The sequence below is a fragment of the Aquarana catesbeiana genome, linkage group LG02, assembly GCF_042186555.1.
Source record: "Aquarana catesbeiana isolate 2022-GZ linkage group LG02, ASM4218655v1, whole genome shotgun sequence".
Classification (NCBI taxonomy): Eukaryota; Metazoa; Chordata; class Amphibia; order Anura; family Ranidae; genus Aquarana; species Aquarana catesbeiana.
The window spans coordinates 80,908,970-80,932,577 of NC_133325.1; the positions used below are offsets into that span (position 1 = coordinate 80,908,970).

Here is a 23,608-nt window from a genome sequence, read left to right on the forward strand (position 1 = left end):
AGAGACCTTGACAATTAGCCTAAGTTCAGGACCAGTTTTAATAAATAGGCAGAGCAGCTCCCCAAGGGCCATATAAGGGGATGCTATCATTTTTTTATAAGCTTCTTATACCACTACACTATAAATAATTATTTTAATATAAGTGGACAATCCCTTTAAATTAAGTAAATTACTTTAAAAAATTATCCTTAAAAATACAGCATGTAGTGTTAATAGTAGAGACAAGAAAAGCAATCAACACATATCCAGATCAGGATTTTCCTGATTTAACCACTAAATAAGGTCAGTTTTAATGACTTGTTTATCTCTTGTTAGAACCCTCCCTTATTAAGGCTTAGCACCCTACAGGACAAGCACCCTTATTGATATCACAAAGTACCTCAAATTGAAACAAGCATGGGAAAAAAAACTTTATTTCTTGAAATGTGGTACAATAAATATTTAAAAAAATATCCTATAAAGAAACAGTAGCACATTAACATAATCTGAAAATTCTTTCAGCAAATATATGCTGGGTTGGCCCTGCCCACAATCTGTGGAGTTTATTTCCCGCTCTGTATATTGCAGGTACTGGGAGTTTTAAAGTTTACCAATAATACAGAGAGATAGAGGCAATTTTGTGGTTGATACTAATATTCACAAAAGTTTTACCTGGCAACTAACTAAATATTTAGGCCTCGTGTTCAAAGCATGGGGCCTAAATAAATTGGCCAATAAAAGCTGCACCTTTTAAATGCACACATCTGATGCTGCCTGCGTTTCCAAATGTCACCCTTTTGAAGACAAAATACATAACTAACAGAAATCCCTTCTAAAACCGAACATCTCCTGTTCATCCCACGTCCCCACTGTGCTCATTGTTTCCACCCACCAGCCATGGCATCACTACTGTGTCCTGTAATGACATGGCTGGGGGGAGTAACTACAACACACTGAGGGGGACACAGGAGATTGACACTCCTGGAAGTTCTGATTTCCAAAGAGGTTTCAGTAGAGGTTTTCTTCTAAATTGAAAAGTGTTCCTTTGTGCGAAGGAGGTATTCACTATTTTTATTACAGATGCAAATTTATGTATATAAAGGGCAGCATTTCCACAACAGCTAATCAGGTTGTTAGCCTGCTTTTTTCTATCCTGCATTAAAGTTCACATGAAGCCAATTTTTTTTCCATTTTAGAGTGAGGAAGGACTAAAACCCTTATCAGGTTGTTTTTGCTGTTTCATTGGGGAGAATAAAATCACTTCCTGTCCTAAATATTCAACAGGCAATAATTGGAAATCTTCCTAAAGTGATAGGATTTTCCATCTAATACTGTTTCCATCACAACATTTGGGCCCATTGGATAATTTATCCTCTCCTCTTGTTGTAGTGCCAACTTTAACATTTGAAATGTCCCCTCGTTTTCTGTCTCAATGAAAATGGTGACCAGGACTAATAGAGAGGGTGGATCTACTTAGTGAAGACACAAACAGCAAACAGAGCGAAAAAGAGGGTTCAATACTTCCCCAAACTATCCAAAATTAAAACAAAAAACTTTGTCCTTACATACACATTAAACTAATGAAATCTGTAGTCTGATTGCTTGCTAATGACAACACCTTCACTGTGGAATGTATCAATGATGCCTCCAGTTCTCAGGGAATAGTTAGGCAGTAGTCATATAAATATTATGTTCATAGGATGGTTGTCACCACAATTAGTGGATAACACAAACATTTAAAAAAATGTAACATTAACCACCACGAGTGAATGTTATGTTGTATTTTGATTTACTCTTGCAAACCAAAACCGTGAAACTTGTACGAAATATCACTGTACTGTTCAGCTATCCAGCGCCATTTAATATACAGTGTAAGATACACTAAACATAGTCTTATAAAGGACCGCTCAGCAGCCTGCTTTAAGGGGTATAATACATTCATAGGACTAACACTGCAGGATAGCGTTGGTCTTCATTACACGAGTGATTTTTTTGCTCCATATGCTGTATTCATACTGAAGGGGTCCAGTGAAAAAATAAATGTAACCTAGAAAAGGAAATTTTAAAATTATTAGAAACCATTCCAACAGAGACCACTTCCAAATCTGCTTAAGTACCCATAGTCATAAAATGGTGTCTGGTTTTCGGGATACAATAAATAATCTATTTCCGTCCAAAATGGATTGACCAAAAATATCTTACCACATAGAAACAATTCACCCACCAAAATCACAGCCATCAGATACCTGAACATCACACCTATATAAGCTTATTCTGTTTCAAAACCATGGACTTTATTATGAATGCCCCTCCCTATGCTGTTTAAACAAACTCCACTCTTCTGGGAAGGCTTTCCACAGGATTATGGTGTGTGCCGTGGTAATTTGTGTAAATTCATTCAAGAGATCGGGTACTGATGTTGAACAAGTAGACCTGGCTCACAATCAGCCTTCGAATTCATCCCAAAGTAATCGGTTTGGTTAAAGTCAGGGCTCTGTACCAGTATACCACTTGAGTTTCTCCACACCATACTCATCAATCTATGTCTTTATGGAGCTGACTTTGTGCACAGTAAAGCTGGAACAGAAAAAGGGCCTTCCCCAAACTATTATCAGAAGGTTGGAATAGCAGAGTTTCCTAACAATAACAGTCCCCTTCACTAGAAACTAGGGTTGTCCCGATACCACTTTTTTAGGACCGAGTACAAGTACCGATACTTTTTTTCAAGTACTCGCCGATACCGATTACCAATACTTTTTTTTAATGTCATGTGACAGTTTTTTTTTTTTTTTTTAACAGTGCTTGCTTTTTTTTTTGGGGGGGGGGGGGGGAGGGGGTGAACGTTGTATGTGTGTGTTATTTTTTTTTTTTTTTTACAATTTTTATTTTTTACAATAATATTTTTTTATTCTTTATTGTTTTTTTTTTTTTTTTTTTTTTTTTTTTTTTAATCAGCCCTTTTGAGGGGCTTTGGTGAGATATCAGGGGTCTTAAGAGACCTCTGATATCTCCCCCTTGAGACAGAGAAAGAGACAGAGGATAGAGATTCCCCAGTCCCTTTCTCTGCAGCGTCAGCTGCACTGAGAATGAATGGAGAGAAGACAGCGGCTCCTCTCCATTCATAAACTGACACATAGTAATCACAGAAGATTACAATGTTTCAGTTATGTGAATGGACAGAGTCAGCTGACTCTGTCCATTCACAAAGGAAGGAGGAGGGGGACGGAGGAACGGAGGGGGAGAACGGAGGGGACATATAAGGAGAGAGGAACTGAGGGGACAGCTGAGAGGGACAGATAAGGAGAGAGGAACGGAGGGGACAGCGGAGAGACACAGATAAGGAGAGAGGAACGGAGGGGACAGCGGAGAGGCACAGATAAGGAGAGAGGAACGGAGGGGACAGCGGAGAGACACAGATAAGGAGAGAGGAACGGAGGGGGACAGCGGAGAGACACAGATAAGGAGAGAGGAACGGAGGGGGACAGCGGAGAGACACAGATAAGGAGAGAGGAACGGAGGGGGACAGCGGAGAGGCACAGAGGAACGGAGGGGGCATGGAGGAGCATGCAGTGACAGGCTGGGGTTTACTAGCAGATAGATCTCAAAGGGGAAGGACTGGGGATGCTTTCTGCAGTTCACTTTGACATTGTTCAAAAACCACCCAACAGGGGTATTTCAAGATAACTCAAAATGGCCATATTATGTTATAGGATAGCATTGTATTAGGAAACATAAGGAGAAATAATGGGTCCTCATAAAGCATATTACCCTCAAAGTTTTAAAGTGTTTGTAAAAGGTACATAAGGTACAAAGTAAAAATAAATGAATGGATATGAATGGATGAATTAATAAATAAAGAGAAGGATAGATAACACAGACAGGCAGTCCAATATTTACCATTTCTCGTATATGCTGCATCAACTTTCCCTCTAATTCCAATGAAGTCATCTTCAATGGGTCTAGGGTAGCCTTTATCCCAAGTCATACTTTCTTCATCATAACTAAATAGCAACACAAAATCATAGAACATAAATTATAATTTCCAAAAGACACCATTAGTTTACTACTAGAAGAAGGATGCTTACTAATGAAATCTGTATCTCTACTTAAAGAGATTTTTTTAGCTAAATAAACACTGGGTCTCTGGCTTAAACGACTCTATATAGTATCATGTAATTGTTCCTCTCCCACTAAATCAAAAGGCGCATGTATTTTACTTACCAGATCCTGAGCTCCCACAGGATCCTCTGCACTGTTAGACCTGGTCCCTGCAATTTCTTCTCCCCTGAACCCTGGTGATCTAAGGTCCTTTGACGTCATTAAGACTGATGCAGGAACCATAGCCCTGAACTGGATGAAAGCGCACCAAAGGACAGTCCACTGCCATGGCGTAAGGGAACAACATTTGCCAGGGGAGCAGAAGATCAGGTAAGCAAAAGGGCTCTTACTGTCCCCTAGACTAAACAAGCTGTTAACTCATGCAGTTCGGGGCAGCCCCACTGCAAGGCAGGACCTGTAGTTTTGCAGGAGCTGGGTTGGCCATAAATGGGTCAAATTATAATTTCTCAAACAACAAACTTAAAGCGGCGTTCCACCCAAAAATTGAACTTTTTTTTTTTTTTTTTTTATTTATTTTATTTTTTTGGGGCGGGTGAATGTTAGAAGCAAGATTATGTATCTGGAATAAAATGTATGGAGAAATGTATAACTTGTACTGCTATGAAAAGAATAAAAAAAGTACTGAATTAAAAAAAAAAAAATTATCCAATTAAAAGACAGTATTAAATAAAAAAAAAAAAAAAATTGAACTTCCGCTTTTCCAGGTCCCCCCCCCCCCCCCCCGGTGTCACATTTGGCACCTTTCAAGGGGGAGCAGATATCTGTCTAATACAGGTATTTTGCTCCCACTTCCAGGCATAGATACCCGAACCACCCGCAGGTATCTACGCCACTTCCGGCGCCTTCTCCATCCCCCCCACCCGCTGTCTTCTGGGAGACACACAGGTCCAAGAAGACAGCAAGGACCAGTGGGATAGCGCATGCGCAGTAGGGAACCAGGAAGTGAAGCCGCGAGGCTTAACTTCCTGATTTCCTTACCGAAGATGGAGGCAGCACCCGACAGCCGAGGGATAGATCAGCTTCGGGTGCCCACATAGCGGGCGCCCTGGACAGGTAAGTGTCCTTATTTTAAAAGTCAGCAGCTGCAGTATTTGTAGCTGCTGACTTTAAAAGAAAAAAAAAAACGGCGGACCTCCACTTTAATATCATATTATATCACTGCAAGGACTCTAAACAAATAATCACACCGCATGTTGTGATTGATTAATATGCTCAGTTTCAGGTGAAATTATTTATTGTCTAAGATCTATATTTTCTATCAGATTTTAAAAAGCCAACGGCAATCAATTTGCTACCGCTGGTAAACAATACATTGATTTGACAAAAGCTATTGAAAATCATAGCCAATGAAGAAACATTTACAGAATCACTAGAAAAAAAAGCCAGCCAATATTTCCTGTTTCAGTAGATCACTAATGGCTGTGTAGCTTTCCTAAATTAATATTCACTGAACTTCTCAAAGATTTCTCCTTTGTCTGGTAAATTAATATTCACTGAACTTCTCAAAGATTTCTCCTTTGTCTGGTCACCCTTAGTCCACACAGCAAATAGACACAGCAATGTAAAGGGTGAAAAAGAAAGAAAAAGTAAACAATGGCTTTCCTACCTCCAATATTTGTCCCCTGTAAAGAATAGAGTTTTCCCACTGGCATCATTATAAACAGCAGCGTCTATAGACTTCAAAGTCTTTGGCAGTCCAAGTTCATGCAGTTTTTTGGGATATCCATTTACTATATCATAACCGTTTAAAGCCCACACTTTTTTCCCTGGAAAATAAAATACAGAATATAGTATCTATGAAAACTTTGCTTTTTCAATTAACTCTTAACCTGTTTTCCTATGATGAACCATATAATGGGAAACAACAAGTCATAGTGCAAAATTAATTCAGAGTAACTATTCTTTTCATATTTATATCCTGGTTTAAGCAAGCTAATCACTTCTAGACCTATTATCATTTGCATGCCAGCCTGTCCAACTTGTCTTGGGCACTCATCCAATTAGGATTACTCTGCACACAGGTTCCTTTATCACCATTAGGCCTACAGGCAGAACTATGATTGGTGTTTTGAGTCTTTTGCTCTGTGTACATGACTACAGGAGATTTGTCACTGATCTTGCTTTTCCACAGGTGTATTGGCACTTATGCCCCGTACACACGGTCAGATTTTCCGACGGAAAATGTGTGATAGGACCTTGTTGTCGGAAATTCCGACCGTGTGTGGGCTCCATCACACATTTTCCATCGGATTTTCCGACACACAAAGTTTGAGAGCAGGATATAAAATTTTCCGACAACAAAATCCGTTGTCGGAAATTCCGATCGTGTGTACACAAATCCGACGGACAAAGTGCCACGCATGCTCAGAATAAATAAAGAGGTGAAAGCTATTGGCCACTGCCCCGTTTATAGTCCCGACGTACGTGTTTTACGTCACCGCGTTTAGAACAATCGGATTTTCCAACAACTTTGTCTGACCGTGTGTATGCAAGACAAGTTTGAGCCAACATCCGTCCCAAAAAATCCTAGGATTTTGTTGTCGGAATGTCCGAACAAAGTCCGACCGTGTGTACGGGGCATAAGAGTGTAGGAAATCCTCCTTCAATATTACATATACTTGTTCAGTAAAGTAGTATATACAGCAAACGTGTCTCCAGGGCTTTTTTTCTCAGAGAATAGGTGCAGGAACTCCCCCTTCTGAATCACCCTTCCTTTCTGCCCCCTCCCCACCCCTGAGCACTGTCTTTTGGCTCCATCCCCTACCCACCTCCCAGTATTGCCCATTTTAGAGAATACAGAACCAAGTATCATTTTGTGCTACTAAGTAATTTGTATGGAATTTGATAGATCCCATCTCTGCAACAATAGACTCCCCCCAGCAACAGCAGACCCCACCACAGTAACAATAGATCCCCCACACAACAACAGACCTTCCCAATGGACCTACAGCAACAAAATACCACCCCAGCAACAATAGACCCCCAGCAGCAACAACAGATCACCCATCAGCCAGCATTAATAGACCCTCCAGCAGCCAGCAACAATAGATGTCTCCCTCAACAGTAGATCCCTCCGAGCAACAATTGACCCCCCAGAAACATAAGACCACCAGCCAACAACAATAGACTTACCCAGCAACAATAGACCCCCACAAAAAAAAGATCCCCACCAGCGACAATAGATCCCCTAGCATCAATAGACCCTCCAGCACACCTTGCCATAAAATAAATTCAGTGTTGGAGGTGCCGGAACTGCGTTCCTTTGCGTTCCCTTTGACAAAAAGCCCTGTGTCTCATAAGCTGCCCTGGTTCAGAATTTAAACAGGAACCATCACCATATTTTATGTCTATCCCTTTAATGGTTAAACTACCCAAAAAAAGCACTTTAGTTTAGTTTGGTATTTTGAATCATATGTTAGCATTTTTTAAAGAGTCTGGTAGTAAGATATTCACACCGGAATGCCCAAATCTGCACAACTGCTTTAATAACTACTAGGTTTCACCAAGATGTCATGTTCCATTCATTAATTTTTCATAATGTATAGTAGATACTTAACCGGACAACACAGCTGCAATAGACGCTTTTGCCACTTTGTGGAAGTGGATGAAGCCAAAATCAATGCATGAAAATCTTACCACCAAGCAAAAATTCCGGATGGCTGCACACTCGACTAAAAGATCCAAAATTTAGCCTTTATTGATTGCCACATGTAAAAGCAATACAGATGTACAAGCAGGGGAGGGGTTTTGATGAAGCACTGCTACAGTGTGAAACGCGTTAACCTCTTCCCTCCCCTGCTTGTTCATCTGTATTGCTTTTACATGTGGTCATCAATAAACGCTACATTTTGGATCTTTCTGTCGAGTGTGCAGCCGGATTTTTTGCTTGCTGTTACTACAGTTACGACTGGGCTTGCACCTCGGACTTTACAGACCATACAGCCGAGTGCCGGCACACCTGGAGCAGCAGAAGCATGCATCATGAAAATGTCACCACCTGAGTCTCTGAATGAAATATGATTGGAGCTCACAGCAGGTACATAACAGGACATAGCAGTTGCGATTGGGCCCCATGAACTTTCTATGGTGACACTTTAATCTTTGACCCACGTTTGACTTCATTCTGCAGGTTTTAGTGCATATTTTAGGATATAAATTTAATAAAACTAGGGTAAGAGAAACCCACCTCTGAAAATATACACAAGATCATTCTGTCGGTTTTCGTATGCTGCATCAATTTTACTGGGAAGTTCAGGCCAGAAAGATTTAATCACGGTCAGGTCTGCATCTGTCATCTGTGGGTGAACCCTCCAAAAGAATCTGCATAGAAAAGATATACAATGGTCATTTCAAAAAATGTTATTCTGTATATTTACACAACATAAATGTAATGATTACAGGATATTTTTTCATGTGGCAATTAAAGTGAAGTTTTCCATTCTCCTAGCATAAACATATATAAACATGGTATACTCATAACCCCCTCCATCAGCTGCTTCTTATGCATTCCTCCTTTCTCCAAAATGTGCAACCCAAGGAGACTAAACAATGTTTTCTAAAATAGAGATTATAACTTTATTTTGTCAAAAGTCAACAGCTAAAACCCCATTTGCATCTCTTTCCACCCCGTTAATGACGTATTCAGAGAACAGTGACATGTAAAAGTCACAGGAAAGGGTCAGAGATGTCTTTGACATGTGGACTATGACTGACAGCCTGGCTTTTCCTTGTGTGAGAGGCAAGATGGCGGCACCCAATGGGGAAATACCTGGGTACCTAGGATCAGACTACAACACAACAGCAAAACAACAAACTAGAAGTCAATATTCAATAATACAGGCTTATTTACTAAAGGGTTTGAGAATGTCCACTCAACTTCTTCAGGAGCTCATGCACACTACAGCTCAAAAAAAAAAAAAAAATCTGCTTTTACATTTGAGATTTTATTTCAGCTTGAAGAAGCTTGTATTTTTTTGGGCTCTTTTGCACGTTTTTATTGAGCTTCTTTGAGCTCATTTGAGCTTCTTTGAGCTTTTTTGAGCATAAGCTTTTTTTTCACAAACCCTTCCCACCTTTCACTCTTTTTGGGCACTTAGGCATCTTTTGTGCTCGAAAGCGCCTCTCAAAAATGAGAGTTTGGTGGAGGGTTTTTCCTGCCTGTAAGAGAGCATATGCCTGTAAACTCCTGAAAAAGCCAAAGTGTGTATGGACACATTGGCTAACGTGGAGGGGAGTTTCCAGGCAGAAAAAATGAGAGCTCAAAAAAGCTCAAAAGCCTGTAGGAGTCACTTCTTTGAGCTTCTTTGAGCTGTGGTGTGCATGAGCCCTGGTAAATAAGACGTATTATGTACAGGTCAGTTGCTTATAAGCTGAGAAGTTTGTATTTGGCAGAGGTTTCTGTAAATATAAGAAATCCAAGAAAGTAACTCTCCTGGGCTCAGGTGTAAAGCTCAAGGGAAGGAAGTGTGTCTAATCCTTATTGTCAAAGCACAGTCTTGCTGCCCTCTCAGGACCATGGGTATCCAAATATACTGAAAAACAACGAAAACAAGAAAAGGGCGCACCAACCTAGTGCAATTACATTATAAACATTCATTAAAAGATAAAATAAGATGCACATAATACTCCGTAGCTCTGAGGAAGAGGGTTGTCCCTCAAAACGTGTAAGCCAAGCCATTACGGATACCACCTGGTCCCCTTGCACCATTGGAATATTCCAGCGGTCCTAGTGGTGACTTGTCTTCATTTTGCTTTGACATGTGTGTATACATCATATGTTTGTGAGTATTATTTGCATCTTTTTTTCTTTTAATACATTTTTTATAATGGAATTGCACTAGATCGGTGCGGGCTTCTCTTGTTTTCGTTGTTTTTCTGTAAATATAGGCCAGGCAAGGTTTTTTTTATTATTGTAATTATGTATTTGTACTTTCAAAAGGCTCTTTCTTTATTAACGGTCTCCACTTATATATCCTGGATAATGTGTATTTGTTTACCTATACATGCTGTATATTGGCTTGATTGCAGGTGCATTGTTTAGCCTGGTCAAGTGTTATGCCGCGTACACACGGTCGGATTTTCTGACAGGAAATGTTGGATGTGAGCTTGTTGTCGGAATGTCCGACCGTGTGTATGCTCCATCGAACATTTGCTGCGGACTTTCCGCCAACAAATGTTTGCTAGCAGGTTCTCAAATTCTCCGTCAACAAAACTTTGTTGTCGGAAAGTCCAATCGTGTGTACACAAGTCCGTCGCACAAAAGTTCACGCATGCTCGGAATCAAGCAGAAGGAGCCGCACTGGCTATTAAACTTCCTTTTTCTCGGCTCATCGTACGTCTTCTACGTCACCGCGTTCCCACATTCGTAATTGTTGGTCAACATTTGTGTGACCGTGTGTATGCAAGACAAGTTTGAGCCAACAACCTTCAAACAAAAATCCATGGTTTTGTTGGCGGAAAGTCCGATCGTGTGTACGGGGCATAAGACTTTTACATGTAAACTGACTTGTCCTACAAATTGCCTGAGGAATGACTCAAATAAATATCCTACCATCTTCTGCACCTGGATATCCAGCTTAATCCCTATGGCTGCCAGTATTCTCATCCTAAAAAAGACTTTTGCCTGTGTGGTTGCCTGTTTAAGCATCCCCTATTCTGACCCCATTGAAGTCTCACCCATACAGATTACAGCAGAAGATGAAAGAAGGTTGCACAAGACACCTTTTAGGCCATGAGGTTGCACCACGAAGCCTTGTGAATAGCATAGCTGTGGTCTATTTAATTACAAAATTCTCAGATTAGAGTTAAGTTGAATCGACTTTCTGATTTTAGAAGGGAAGTAAATATTTAAAGCTGAAACCAACCTGTCTTTAAAGATAAACTTTTCTCCTCTGAGTTCAGTCACAGCATCGATCTCCAGCTCAGGATCACACTTCTCAGGAGTTTTTGGATGTTTGTGGTTGGGGTCTTTGTTTCCAGGTCCTATAAAAAAATATCAGAACTCTTTTGATTTGTTTTAATAATAGTGAGTCATTGCAACTCATCAGAAATCCCCTTCCACTGGTATGACTAAAGCAGGCTTCTAAACAACAAAATCTTCAAGTTTTTTATGACTTGATATTAAACAAGCAGAGCCAACAAATCTATTCTTACTGCACTTTATAATAAAACAATGTACAATTTTAAGGCTCATTTAAAAAATCTTTAAATCCCAAAATGACCATTCAAATTATAACAACTGAACCTGAAAAAGTCCTTCAGACTTTGGGGTAAACAATGCCTCATACTTAGTGGTCAAATGGAGTAAAAAAGAATGACATAATGCTTGTGGTCAATGGAAGTTACACATTGTTGGAGTTAATGAAAGGAATAGTACCCCGTCGTTGGTATCAATGGGAGGAATAGTTCTCCATCAGCAGTATAAGTTATAAGAAATAGTACCCTATTATTGGTGTCAGTGGGAATATAATGCCACATTGCTGGTGTAAGTGAGGGGATTGTGTTGCATCATTGGTATCAGTGAGAGGAATAATGTCTCATTATTGGTGTCAGTGGGGGGGGGGTTAATGCTAGTTGTTGGTGTTAGTGAGGGGAATTGTGCCCTATCGTTGGTCTCAGTAGAAGGAACTGTGATCGGTGTCAGTGGGAGGGATAATTGCCCCATTGTTGGTGTTAGTGGGGAATATTGTGCCCAATCATTAGTATAAATGGGAGGAATAGTGCTCCATTATTGGTGCAATGGGAGGATTTCTGCCCCATGGTTGGTGTCAGTGGAAGGAATTACACCTCAATGTTGGTGTCAGTAGAAGGAATAATGCCTCATTGTGGGTGTCAGTGGGGAATATTGTGCCCAATCATTCGTATAAATGGGAGGAATAGTGCCCCATTATTGGTGCAATGGGAGGAATAGTGCTCCATTATTGGTGAATGAGAGGAATAGTGCTCCATTACTGGTGCAATGGGAGAAACAGTGCTCCACTATTGGTGCAATGGGAGGATTTCTGCCTTAATGTTGGTGTCAGTAGGAGGAATAATCCCTCATTGTGGGTGTCAGTCGGAGAAATATAGCCCCACTGTTGGTGTCAATGGGTGTAATTATCCCCCATCATTTGTGGAAGGATTAATGCTTTATTGTGTCAGTGGGGGAAATATTGCCCCAAGGGCCAGATAGAAGTAAACAAAAGTGTGCAGATTGGGGGCCACTAGTTTAGCCAATCAGGGCTCTAAAAATGCCACCTTACTCAGCAATATAAAGACATTTGAAAGGTGTGTTAATAAAAACTTTATCTGAACCTGCTATACAAAATGTATTGTCTGACTTTTACAGGCCTTAACTCATCTGAGCTATGACACAATCCCCACCCTACAATATTTCAATACAATGCAGGTTTAGGGAGCAAAAGAAAGGCACCCATAGGGCACAAAATTGGATTTACAGTCAAGTGCAGAGTTATAGTTCAAGTTTCCCAGGCTGCGACAAAGAGAGTAAGAATACATTTAAAGTGGAGCTCCACCCAAAAGGGGAAGCTCCACTTGTCTGGCCCCCCCCCCTTTGCTGCCACATTTTGCACCTTTTGGGGTGGGAGCGGTACCTGGTTTTGACAGGTACCCGCTCCCTCTTCGGTGAATTGAGCCAGAAGTGTGGCCCCCCTCCTTCCCCCACAGCCCGCACATACACATAGTGCAGCACACTTTGCGCATGCGTAGTAGGAAACTGGCTGGGATTGAAAAATAGGCTCGGGTGAGGACACCACTGGATTCCTGGACAGGTAAGTGCCCTAATATTAAAAGTCAGCAGCTACAGTATTTGTAGAGCTAAACTGGAATTCATAATATATTCTTATACTTTTTTGTGTCCCCCTCCTCCACTAAATCAGTATTAGCTGAACCTTATGAGGTGAGCTTTAGATGATAAGCTGTTGAGGAATGAGGAGAAGTGATCAAACAGGAAGTAAGTCAAATTTCTTCTAAAGGATCATGGCAAATAAAGTCATGGTACAGTTCCTTTACAGCAAGGACTGCAATTTCATGCCTATCGTGTGGTTATGTTGCCATTCATTTCAATACTATACAGTACAAGGCTCTACTCACCATACAGCTCCTGGATCCCTTGTACATCATCGTCAGGAAGGATGAAGCTACTACTCTCAGCATACGAATAAACTGGATACATAAGCGATCCTGGATCTCTGGAGTGGTCCAGACCGAGGGCATGGCCAAATTCGTGAGCTGCCACAATAAACAGATTGTATCCTGCAAGATAATAGAAAACATGTGTTTATTTTAATAAAGTAAGCAATTTAAGCAATTTTGTTCACTATATTTTGTATTTATATTTTATAGGTACATTTTGGTAATGCTCTAATTCAGATATTTTTTTAGGTACATTTTTTTAATTTACAGTGTCTAATTGCAACATCGGTTTTTGAAGGCCACATTTAATTTCTAGTTGTTTGGACTATAGACTAGCTCCATGCACATTTAAAATTGGTCTTTTTTTTTAAACTAAATGTCCTATACTTAGCAGTTTTTCCAAATGATTTTCAGGCTGGGTTCACAGCGGGTTTCCCTGCATCCAATTCGCATAGCAGGAGAATGTGACTGGCTCTCTATGGAGCCGGTTCACATATCTCCGGGACGGCTGCAGAGCGCACTGCACAGAAACGCTGTACATCTTTGGGGCTGAATTTCAGGGCCAAATTCAGGCAAAGATTCGGCCCTTATTTGTCCCTGAAACTGAGAACAGGGACGCACAGCGTTCCTGTGCGATCCGCGGCCGGTTTAGGTGTGAACCGAGCCTCAGAATCTTGTGTCATGTATCATTGAAAGCTGATTAACTTTGTAGCTAAATCTCATTTAAAACCCTGTATACTACTTTACACCCTTATGTGCTTCTGACTAGCTCGTGCTTAAAAACAGAGATTATTGGTTTCCATAGAGTATATTGCAAAGCGTTTTGGTTTTATAGCTCTCCTCCAGCTCTCCTCCAGTGTCAGTTTACCCTACATTAGCACTATATTTCCACTAAAGTATGCTATATGCCAATAAGTATTGGGAATTTTGCCAAATGTAGTAGGTATTGGCCAGAGAGGGATCATTTGGACACCGTTGGTCAGCTTGAACATTTTTTGCAATAGATGTCAACCAAGAATCCCTGTTTTTCTGTAAACGTTTGCTAGAAATATGTAAGGGTGTATAGCAATGTGCAGATTGTTAATCGTTTCATTTCTACTAATGAAAGAAACTTTGTAGACCAAGGCTCTTTTTTTGCACCAAGGAGAAGCAGATTGTATCCAGCTGCTGGGGAAATAATACTTTATTGTTTTTGGTTCTAGTGAGCTGATATCTTATTAATAATATTTTTTGAACCCCCTGAAGCCACCAAACAGACCGACTAATTGACACATGATGAGACTCATAATGGCTAATGCTAGGAGCCCTCCCACAATATTTACCTTTATAGTCATTGGTGAAATGTTCATCATCATCAAAATGGGTGTCTCCTCCAAGTTTTTCACCAGGGGGGAAAGCATGAGCCAACAAGCCATTGGGTCCATCAAAAGGATAGAAATCGCCATGTTCTAGAGAAAAGAAAGATAAAAGCAGGTAATTTCGGGCAATATATTTAAATTCTATACAATGCATCCAAAAAGAGTGTGTAGCTCAGATGATTTGGAACAGTGTCATGTATTAGTATACATGATTATTAGAGTTATACTCTATTAGAAGGTACAATGCCTTTATCCAAGACAAAAATGAGATACTGAGGTTTAAAAATGATTGAATGATAATGTTGACTCTATAACCATCCAATCAACTTCAACTTTCCCATGAACAATATATGGACCATGCCACCCAATTTCAGAAGATCTAAAGTAACATCTTTATAAAGCTGCAGTATAGCCTTACCATTGCCATACAGTTGTTCTAAAAAACAAAACTGCACATTTAAAAACACAGCAGTGTTTATACATTGAGAGACATCCACTGTCTGTTATAAACGGAGCCCTATGGCCGGGTTCACACTAGCTGTGGCTTGTGGGCAGGGGATCCAGTGCGTCCTTGTTCTCTGTTTCTGGTGCGAATCAGGTCCAAATTTTAGCCTGAATTCAGGCCTGAAAAGAAGCCAATGACGCACAGGACCCTTTTCCAGTGTGGACCTTGGCCGCCCTTGAGCTGTGTGAACCGGCTCCATTGAGAGCTGGTCACAGTCTCCTGTCATGCGAATTGGATGCAGAGAAACCCACATCCAATTCGCCTAACTGTAAACCCAGCCTAAGAGTCTTCTTTTCATTAGCTGGATGACTCTGTAAAAATAGGAGCCAAACCTCTGAGCTTCATGAACTTATTTTGTATATTTTTTCTTCAGTTATACATATTAAAAGTATATTATTATATTTTCCTTAGAATTGACCTACCTTTCCTTCCAAAAGATATCATGATATCGGCAGTGCCAGAGCGCAGTCTGGTGAAATTTAAAGGGGTGACATCACTCCATACTTTAAAAGCCTTTTTGATAGCTCTATCCACATCTGCATGGGGTAAATCGGGGGTGTAGTTGTTGATTCTGTCAAAACAAAGGAAAAGTAATTTAGGACTAGGCAATAATTATTAATATTCATTTTTGTTCCTCGAAAACGTTATTGTTACATGACATGACATCACAACATAAAGTCCATGCATGTCTATGTTTAGGCTCCTGTTGAGAAAGAGCAGGGACTGGTGAAGGGCAAAGTACTTAGACATAATTTAGTGAACCCCTCCATGCTACAATAAAGCTTTTTGAGAAAAAGAAAATAAAGACGTGGTGGATGTGTTCCTATGTCTATTTGCATTTAAAAGAGCACCTGTGTTGTCTACTTTTCTCTTAACTGTTGGGCTGTGTTATTTGCCCATGTTAATCACATGTAAAGTTGAACTTTAAGGGGTTGTCCATCTGCAAACTTGTGTACCATGTAATCTGCTATGGGAAATTATGCTCTAGCTATAAATACTAAAAATACCTGTATGTGATATTCAGTCTGGGCCATTTGAGCTTCCGTGGGAAGAAGTTGTATTCGCCAATATCAGGAACCCCGCATCTTGGCTGTTTCATGATGTCTAAGGTCTCCTCATCCAGTTTTCCTGTCACTTCCAGGCCGAAGAAAGACTGCATGTCTTTCAGCTGAGCTTGGACAGTTTTACCACCGCTACGCCTCAGAATTCCAGCTGGGTTAGCAGGAGAACTATACAAAGTGCTGAGATATTTCTATAGGAGATGGAAAATGGTTTGTAATTATTTGTAATGTACACAAATACATAACATTGGGCATTATATCTGCTGAAGATGTCACGTTTTGCCTATCAGGCAGGGTAACTATTTTTGAATGCTGTGCCTAAGTGAATATTACATTGTCATGTATAAGTAACCATAGTTGGCTTTGGACACCTCAACAACAACAATCAAATTCGACATTCCTCACTGAAAACTAAGAAAACTTCAAAATTCTTTAAAGAGAATACCAGGTTTCAGTGCACTTTAAATAGTTCAGTTGGGCCAAGCTGGCCAAAATACTATTTCCGTTACTAAACAATGCAATTATATACTGTAGTAGCATTAGCTAGTTGTGTTTCGGCAGCAGTATGAGCAACGTCCCATCTGCTGGTGGGACCAAAGAGAGTCATGCTGAGTGCTTCTCTGCCATTCAGGAGCATCCTTGTGTTTTTATCAATGAATTGGCCAAAGTGAAGAAACAGGGGATGACATCATGACTTCCACCATCTGATGCAACCACTATTCAGACAACAATCCCATCGACTCCTCCCACCTTCATGTTTTCAAATAGAGACTGTCAGGCAGGAGGGGGGCAACTGGGCCACTCACTGATAGAATTTTGTCTGGTTCTTCAGGATCCGGACAAAATTTGCTCAGTGCATGGCCAGCTTAGGTACTCATTTTAGTTATTGTAAGATTGTCTAAATGTGATTTTATATGCTCTATAATTGTATTTGTTGTTTTATAATATATAAAATTATGAAAATAATACCTTTATAGATTTTGAGATGGTCACTCTAGTACATGGGTCTCCAAACTTTCTAAAAAAAGGGCCAATTTACTGTCCTTCAGAATTTAGTGGAAGTAGAGAATGCCTCAGGTTTAGTGGTCAGTGGAAGTAGAAAATATTACATAGGTTGTGTGGTCACTAGGACAAAGAATAGTGCACCATCATTGGTATTAAAGTGAGGAATAGTGCCCTATCGTTGGTGTCAGTGGGAGGAATGGTGCCCAATTATTTATATCAGTGAGAGGAATTCTTCCCTTTCATTGGTGTCAGCGGAAGGAATCATGCCCTTTCGTTTTTGTCAGTATAAAGAATAGTGTCTAATAACTGGTGTCAGTGGGAGGAATTATGCCTCGTTATTGGTGTCAGTAGGAGGAATAGTGTTTCATGTCAATGGGAGGAACAGTGCCCCAAGGGAGGATAAAGGCAAGCCAATGGCCAAATCTGGTGCAGGGGCCGTTGTTTGGAGATGACTGGTCTAGTGGTTATCTGTATATTAGCATATTTATTACACTGATGATCTACTGAACTATAAAATAATTTATAGAATAAGGTCATCTACAACATTATTCTATAAACAGGTCTAAATCTTAGGTGCACTAAAGCTGGCCATACATGAATCAAAATTTGGAGCTGGGACCGGCCAAACTTTGATCCATGTATGGGCAGGTTGGTTGTACACAAGTCGATCAATTGATTGACTTGTGTACAACCAGCCTGTCAGGCCCGCTGGCTACAACTGGAAACACTGATCATTGTATTCTCAAAGCGGGGAAGGCTCCCTGCTGTCAGAATATCATACCACAGTGGGAAGGATTCCCCTATCCACATCAAATGTGTGGATGGGGCAATTGGATATTTTTTTTTTCATTCAAACTGCTGGTTTAATAAAAAAAAAAATGGCCAATGTATGGGCTGCCTAACTCATATCTAGCCAATTACAATCCACATTGTGCTTGGCTGACTTCAGTAGAGTGCATTCTGATTGGTTGTTATGGGTTGCTCTAACTAAGAAATAGAACTTTTAAACAGGAACTTTTTACTTAAAGGGGTTGTAAAGGCTCGTGTTTTTTCACCTTAATGCATCCTATGCATTAAGGTGAAAAAACACCTGGCAGTCCCCTAGCCCCCTGTTTTACTTACCTGAGCCCCTTCATCTTCTTCGGCGGGGACACGCCGTCCTTCTCTCCACGGTGTCCCGGCTTTGATTGGATAGACTGATAGTAGCACAGCCATTGGCTCCCGCTGCTGTCAATCAAATACAATGACACGAGCGCCGGGGGGGCGGACGCCAAATGAATTACTCGGGAGCGCGCCAGCAATGTAACCTCCTCGGGAGAGCACTTCCAGGGGGTTATCTAATGCGGGGAGGAGCCGCGAGAGCCGCCGGGGGAACCCCAGAAGAGGATGTTCGGGGCCACTCTGTGCAAAACGAGCTGCACAGTGGAGGTAAGTATGATATGTTTGTTATTTAAAAAAAAAAAAAAAAACTAAGCTTTAGTATCACTTTAATGTGGCAGTTACAGATTATAGCAATTTACAGTCTAAACTGGAATGATTTTGATCAGTGACAAATTAAAAGTCTGTTGAAAGAGTTTTTACCTATAGACCTAAGCTTGCCTTGGACAGCTATTTTTTTATTTATTTTTTGTTCAGCCAATGAATGGAGGAATCCTCCCTGCCAGGACATTGTATTCTGACATCTTCACCCGCTGCCAACAGAATTCACTGATCAGCAGCTTCAGCTGATTGGCTGCAGCCACTGATTGAGAAATGTTTTCCAACTTTCTCCTTTAACAGAAGTCGATCAAACGATCAACTTCTGTGGAGCAGGGATGGCCACACATTGCTCGAAATTTGGCTGGTCCCTGCTGTGCCGGCCCAATTTCTATCCATCTATGGCCAGCTTTACCCTAAGATTAATGAAACATAATAAAGGTGTCGCACTACTGAGTAAAGCATACACTTGTTTATTCCTGTATCCAATTTTAATTGAACACCAGTAGCATCGTTACATTTACGCCAGAGTTATCATTTCTACTGAGGTTCAAGAGGGAGTAAGATTAGGGTACAGGTTAAAGAATATGTCAACCCAATACTTTTTTTTCCTGATATGTGCCTGCTGTACCATGTACTTGTATGAGAAAGTATCCTGTTCTTTCTGTATTGTTTCTTTTGTGTGAAATCCCTGGTGCTCCTGCCAGTCCCTCTGCTTTCCTATTAATAACTGTCCACACTAGGCATGAGAGCACAGTGTGGTCTGTGTTGAGAACTGAACCTGCTCTCCTCCAATGATGAGACTTGTGCTGACATGCCCCCTCTGCGCAGCCATTCACTGGGAAGACCAGTGTACTACTGTTTCACCTCCCCCAGCTCTCTGAGGTCCTTATGCAACTGAGAACAGAGGGAATGTGATCACTTATAAAAAGAGGGGATAAAAGCAATTTATGATGTTTTTATATCTATGCACAAATGTTTTGCTTTTCCTTTCTATTTTAAACTGAATGAGTTGTCTTAAAAGGTGAGGGTTTACATACTGCATACTTTAAAGTTACACTAAACTGTTTTAAAAAAAAAAAGATATTCAAGTATTTATTATTATTATACAGGATTTATATAGTGTCAACAGTTTGCGCATCGCTTTACAAAGTGAGGGCAAACAGTACACTTAAAATACAATTCAATAGAGAAGGAATCAGAGAGCCATACTCGTTAGAGCTTACAATCTAAAAGGGGAGGGTCAAGTGATACAAAAGGTAATAACTGTGGGGTAGGAGCTGATGGAGAAAATAAAAGTAGAGTTAGGTGGAGACAGGATAGGCTTCTTTGAAGAAAAAAGTTTTCAGGGATCACCTAAAAGTGGACAGAGTAGGAGATAGTTGGACAGATTGGGGTAGGGAATTCCATAGGATGGGAGAGGCTCGGGAGAAGTCCTGAAGGCGTGCATGAGAGTAGGTGACAAGAGAGCAGGAAGTCTTGGGAGAAACAAAAAGAACAATTTGTATTTTTAACTAAAAAAAAGTCCCTTCTATTGCTCTCATCCTACTCAAAATCGACAAATTCCTTTTTTTTGCTGCCAATCTGACTTCCTGTCAGAGGGTGGCTATTTTCATTGTCCATGGTCCTGCTGTATGCAGGGTTGTAGCCACCCTTTCATGGTCGCTACTGAGATAGACTACGGGTTGTGTAATGTGCACAGAGCAGTGCATGTGACTGCAACTAATGGGTACTGCTCACTTCCAAACAAAGTGAAGGGGGAAAAGAGAAGTTTGGGAGCGCACGGAAGGAGGCAGAAAAACACAGTAAGGCCTCGTGTACACTGCTGAAACGTGAGTTTAGGAGTTTTTTTAGCGTTTTCTTGCCAAAGCCCCTGAACTCAACTCAATAATAGCCTATGTGTCTATGTTTTAGGAGCAGAAGAGTTTAGGGGCAGTTAAATGTCCCTCTCCTGAATGCAGAAGAATCACGTTCAAGAGAGGAACGTTGTGGCAAAGAACGCAAACGTGGCAAAATCGGTACTGTGTTTAGTGTTTTTCTGATGCCAGGAGAGTTATGTTTAGGGGTGGTCAGTGTACATGTACATACAGCCTAAGAAACAATGTCCCCCCCCCCCCCCCCAGTCCCCAGCCCCACTAGTACTTACCTTAGCCCCCTCTAGATCCAGCGATGTCCACAAGAGCCTTGCCTCTCCGGAGACTCGCACCTCTGATTGGCTTTTGGTAGCAGTGGGAGCCATTGGCTCTTGCTGCTGTCAATCGCAGCCAGTGAACCAATCAGGAAATGGAGGGGGCGGAGATGGACACACAGAGCCGTGGATCAGGAGCGCGCCTGCTTGGATGCCCCCTGAGCAAGCTGCTTTCTGTGGGGGCACCCGGCAGGATGGAGATGCCAGGAGCACCGATGTGGGACCTAAGAAGAGGAGGATCCAGGCTGCTCTGTGCAAAACCTCTACACAGAGCAGGTAAGTATAACATGTTTGTTAATTAAAAAAAAAAAATGCTCTGCTCGCTAGAGACTAAAAATAGGGTTACCCAAGCTATGATGCATAGTAAGATTGAAGCGACCATCCTAGATAAGATCCCAAGACACCTGAAAATATGACAACCGTGGGTGGATCATTTCCTCCCTCCACAATTCGACCCCAAGCTCCTGGAACCCTAAGATGACGAGCCTAAGCTCTCACTTTAGTTAGTCCCTTCCCTTGTCCCGTAGCAGAACAGACGCCTCTCTCCACCTCCCCCTTTGCTATTTCCCTTACACTTTTCTTTCCCTCTTTCTATTTCCTCTTTTTTTTTTTTTTTTTATCTTTTCCTCCTAGATGTCTCTCATCTCTTTCCTTTGATGTTATCTAAGGATATGTGGTCGAGGCCTCCTAGGGTACTCCTCTGAGGCTTCTTCCACAATCATTACTCTTCATTGTAAATACTTGTACCATAACTGCCCGTGCCATGCGCGTCAGATGGGAGTTTATTCTCCCCTACGTTTCCTTTATCAATGTTGTAACGTTATCATCTGGTTAACATGTACGAAGACACCGGCTCATTGTTCTACATTGTCATTGTCTCTCATGCCATGTTTGTTATTACCTATCTACCTAAAATAAATAAAATATTGAACAAAAAAAAAAAAAAAACAAGTCTTTAATATCGCTTTAAGTAATGAATGTGTATTGATTGTTTTTTTAATAATAAAATTATTGTATAGTGTCACTTTAAGTAAAAAAGGTTTTCAAAAGATTCATTGACATCTAAGTTCTAAGTAGGAAGCCATGACATACCTGTGCCAAGCGAAGGTCATTGTCGGTGAACTCCGCACTGTCTTCCTGAGGAATAGGGACTGAGAGACAACAGCCCAATCCGGCCAGCAGAACCACGACTCTGAGCATTGCTTTGGTCATGTTTGGTTTCTTCATCTGAGAGTCTTCTGTGGCTGTTCTGCTACAAACAAGGCTCCTTAAATAGTATGAGGGCCATGAGTCACTCCACTCACACATGCAGCAGCCCCTGACCAGAACGTGAAAATATGATTACTCCTGAATCCTCCCAACAGTCGTTCTGGTTTGTGGTGTGAGACAGAAAAACCTATACATCCGTCCCTTTTTTTTTTTTTTTTTTGAAAGGATATCTTCAAGTAAATATGCCCTCAGCAGATTCATGTGTGGGAAGTACGGAGTTGCATAAAGTACCACGCAGGGCTTGGTCTTTATTCATTAGTGTGCATAAAAATAAACTTCCTACTCAAAGGCTGAAAGGGGAGAAAGAAAGTGCTGAGAATGAGTGTGACAGGCAGAATGCAGCCTACACAGTGTAGACATGGAGATCCACCTAGAGATATAGGGAGATAGACAAACATGTCTCACACCTGGCCAATTCAAACCAAGCATGTGATGAGAACATACAAAAGGTGAGCTCATGTTCAATGAAATCTGAAGGTCACAAAGATCAAATGATCTAGAGCAGTGGTCATCAACCCTGTCCTCAGGGCCCACTAACAGGCCAGGTTTTATGTATTACCTTGGGGAGATGCAGACTAGAATACTGCAATCACTGAGCAGCAAATGATATCACCTGTGATCTATTTCAGTTATCTTGCAAACCTGGCCTGTTAGTGGGCCCTGAGGACAGGTTTGATGACCACTGATCTAGAGCCCCGTAAGCTGTTGTCACCCCTCTGCAAAAGTGCGGTGGATTCCTTTTCGGAGAGCAGTTGGTAGGCGGCACTGTGGCAGGGAGGCAGAATGTCACCTTCTCAGTGCTTGTTTTAACCATGAAAAGGCCAAACCACTGCGTCACAACAGGGCAACAAGCTGTGGAGCGGCCCCATTTACTTGAATGGGTTGCGTTCAGCAGTGGTACTGCCCACCCCATCAAGGGGTTTAAAGTGATACTAAAGTCTCGTTTTTTCTTTGTTAAAAATAACAAACGTGTTATACTCAGTGGCGGCTGGTGCTCAAAATTTTTTGGGGGGCGCAAACAAACTGAATAAATTCTGAAAAAAACCCCATCAATTGCCGCCACTGTGCCCATCAATTGCCGCCACTGTGACCATCTATTGCTCCCACTGTGCTCCATCAAACGCAGCCACTGTGCCATATCAAATGCTGCCAGTGTGCCCCCCGATGGCCCGCCGTCTGCACTGAACTGTCTTACCTGTGGGACAGCTCCTCGATGTCTTCTCCCGTTCTCTCTTCCCATCCTCTGCTATGATTGGATGCCTGGTGTCCAATCACAGCACCTGTCGTTTCAGCCAGGTGACAGGTAACAGATCCGAGCACCTGATTAGCGGAGAGACAGTTTAGTGTTGGGAAAGCCAATATTCATTCTCTTTTCTAACACAGCTCAGTGACCTGCGAGTGTCCAGCATGGCACTCACAGGTCACCTTTTTTGATGCCTATTAGAACCTATGGTTCTAATCGGGTGCTTCAAAACCACCCCCCGCCGCTGTAATTCCTGCGCCCGAAAAGGGGCTG

The 23,608-nt window shown here is 41.4% G+C and overlaps 1 protein-coding gene across 1 annotated transcript; it reads right to left on the bottom strand.

The window, feature by feature from the left end:
• Positions 1 to 397: 397 nt before the first annotated feature.
• LOC141126991 (collagenase 3-like) lies at positions 398 to 22,475 on the bottom strand. Its single transcript, XM_073613104.1, has 10 exons — positions 21,916 to 22,475; positions 16,101 to 16,345; positions 15,516 to 15,664; positions 14,553 to 14,678; positions 13,189 to 13,350; positions 10,962 to 11,079; positions 8,285 to 8,418; positions 5,705 to 5,864; positions 3,877 to 3,980; positions 398 to 2,026 (listed from the first exon to the last, which is right to left on the bottom strand). The coding sequence occupies exons 1-10, from the start codon at positions 22,129 to 22,131 to the stop codon at positions 1,926 to 1,928; spliced, it is 1,515 nt and encodes a 504-aa protein (XP_073469205.1). The 5' UTR covers positions 22,132 to 22,475; the 3' UTR covers positions 398 to 1,925.
• Positions 22,476 to 23,608: the final 1,133 nt, after the last annotated feature.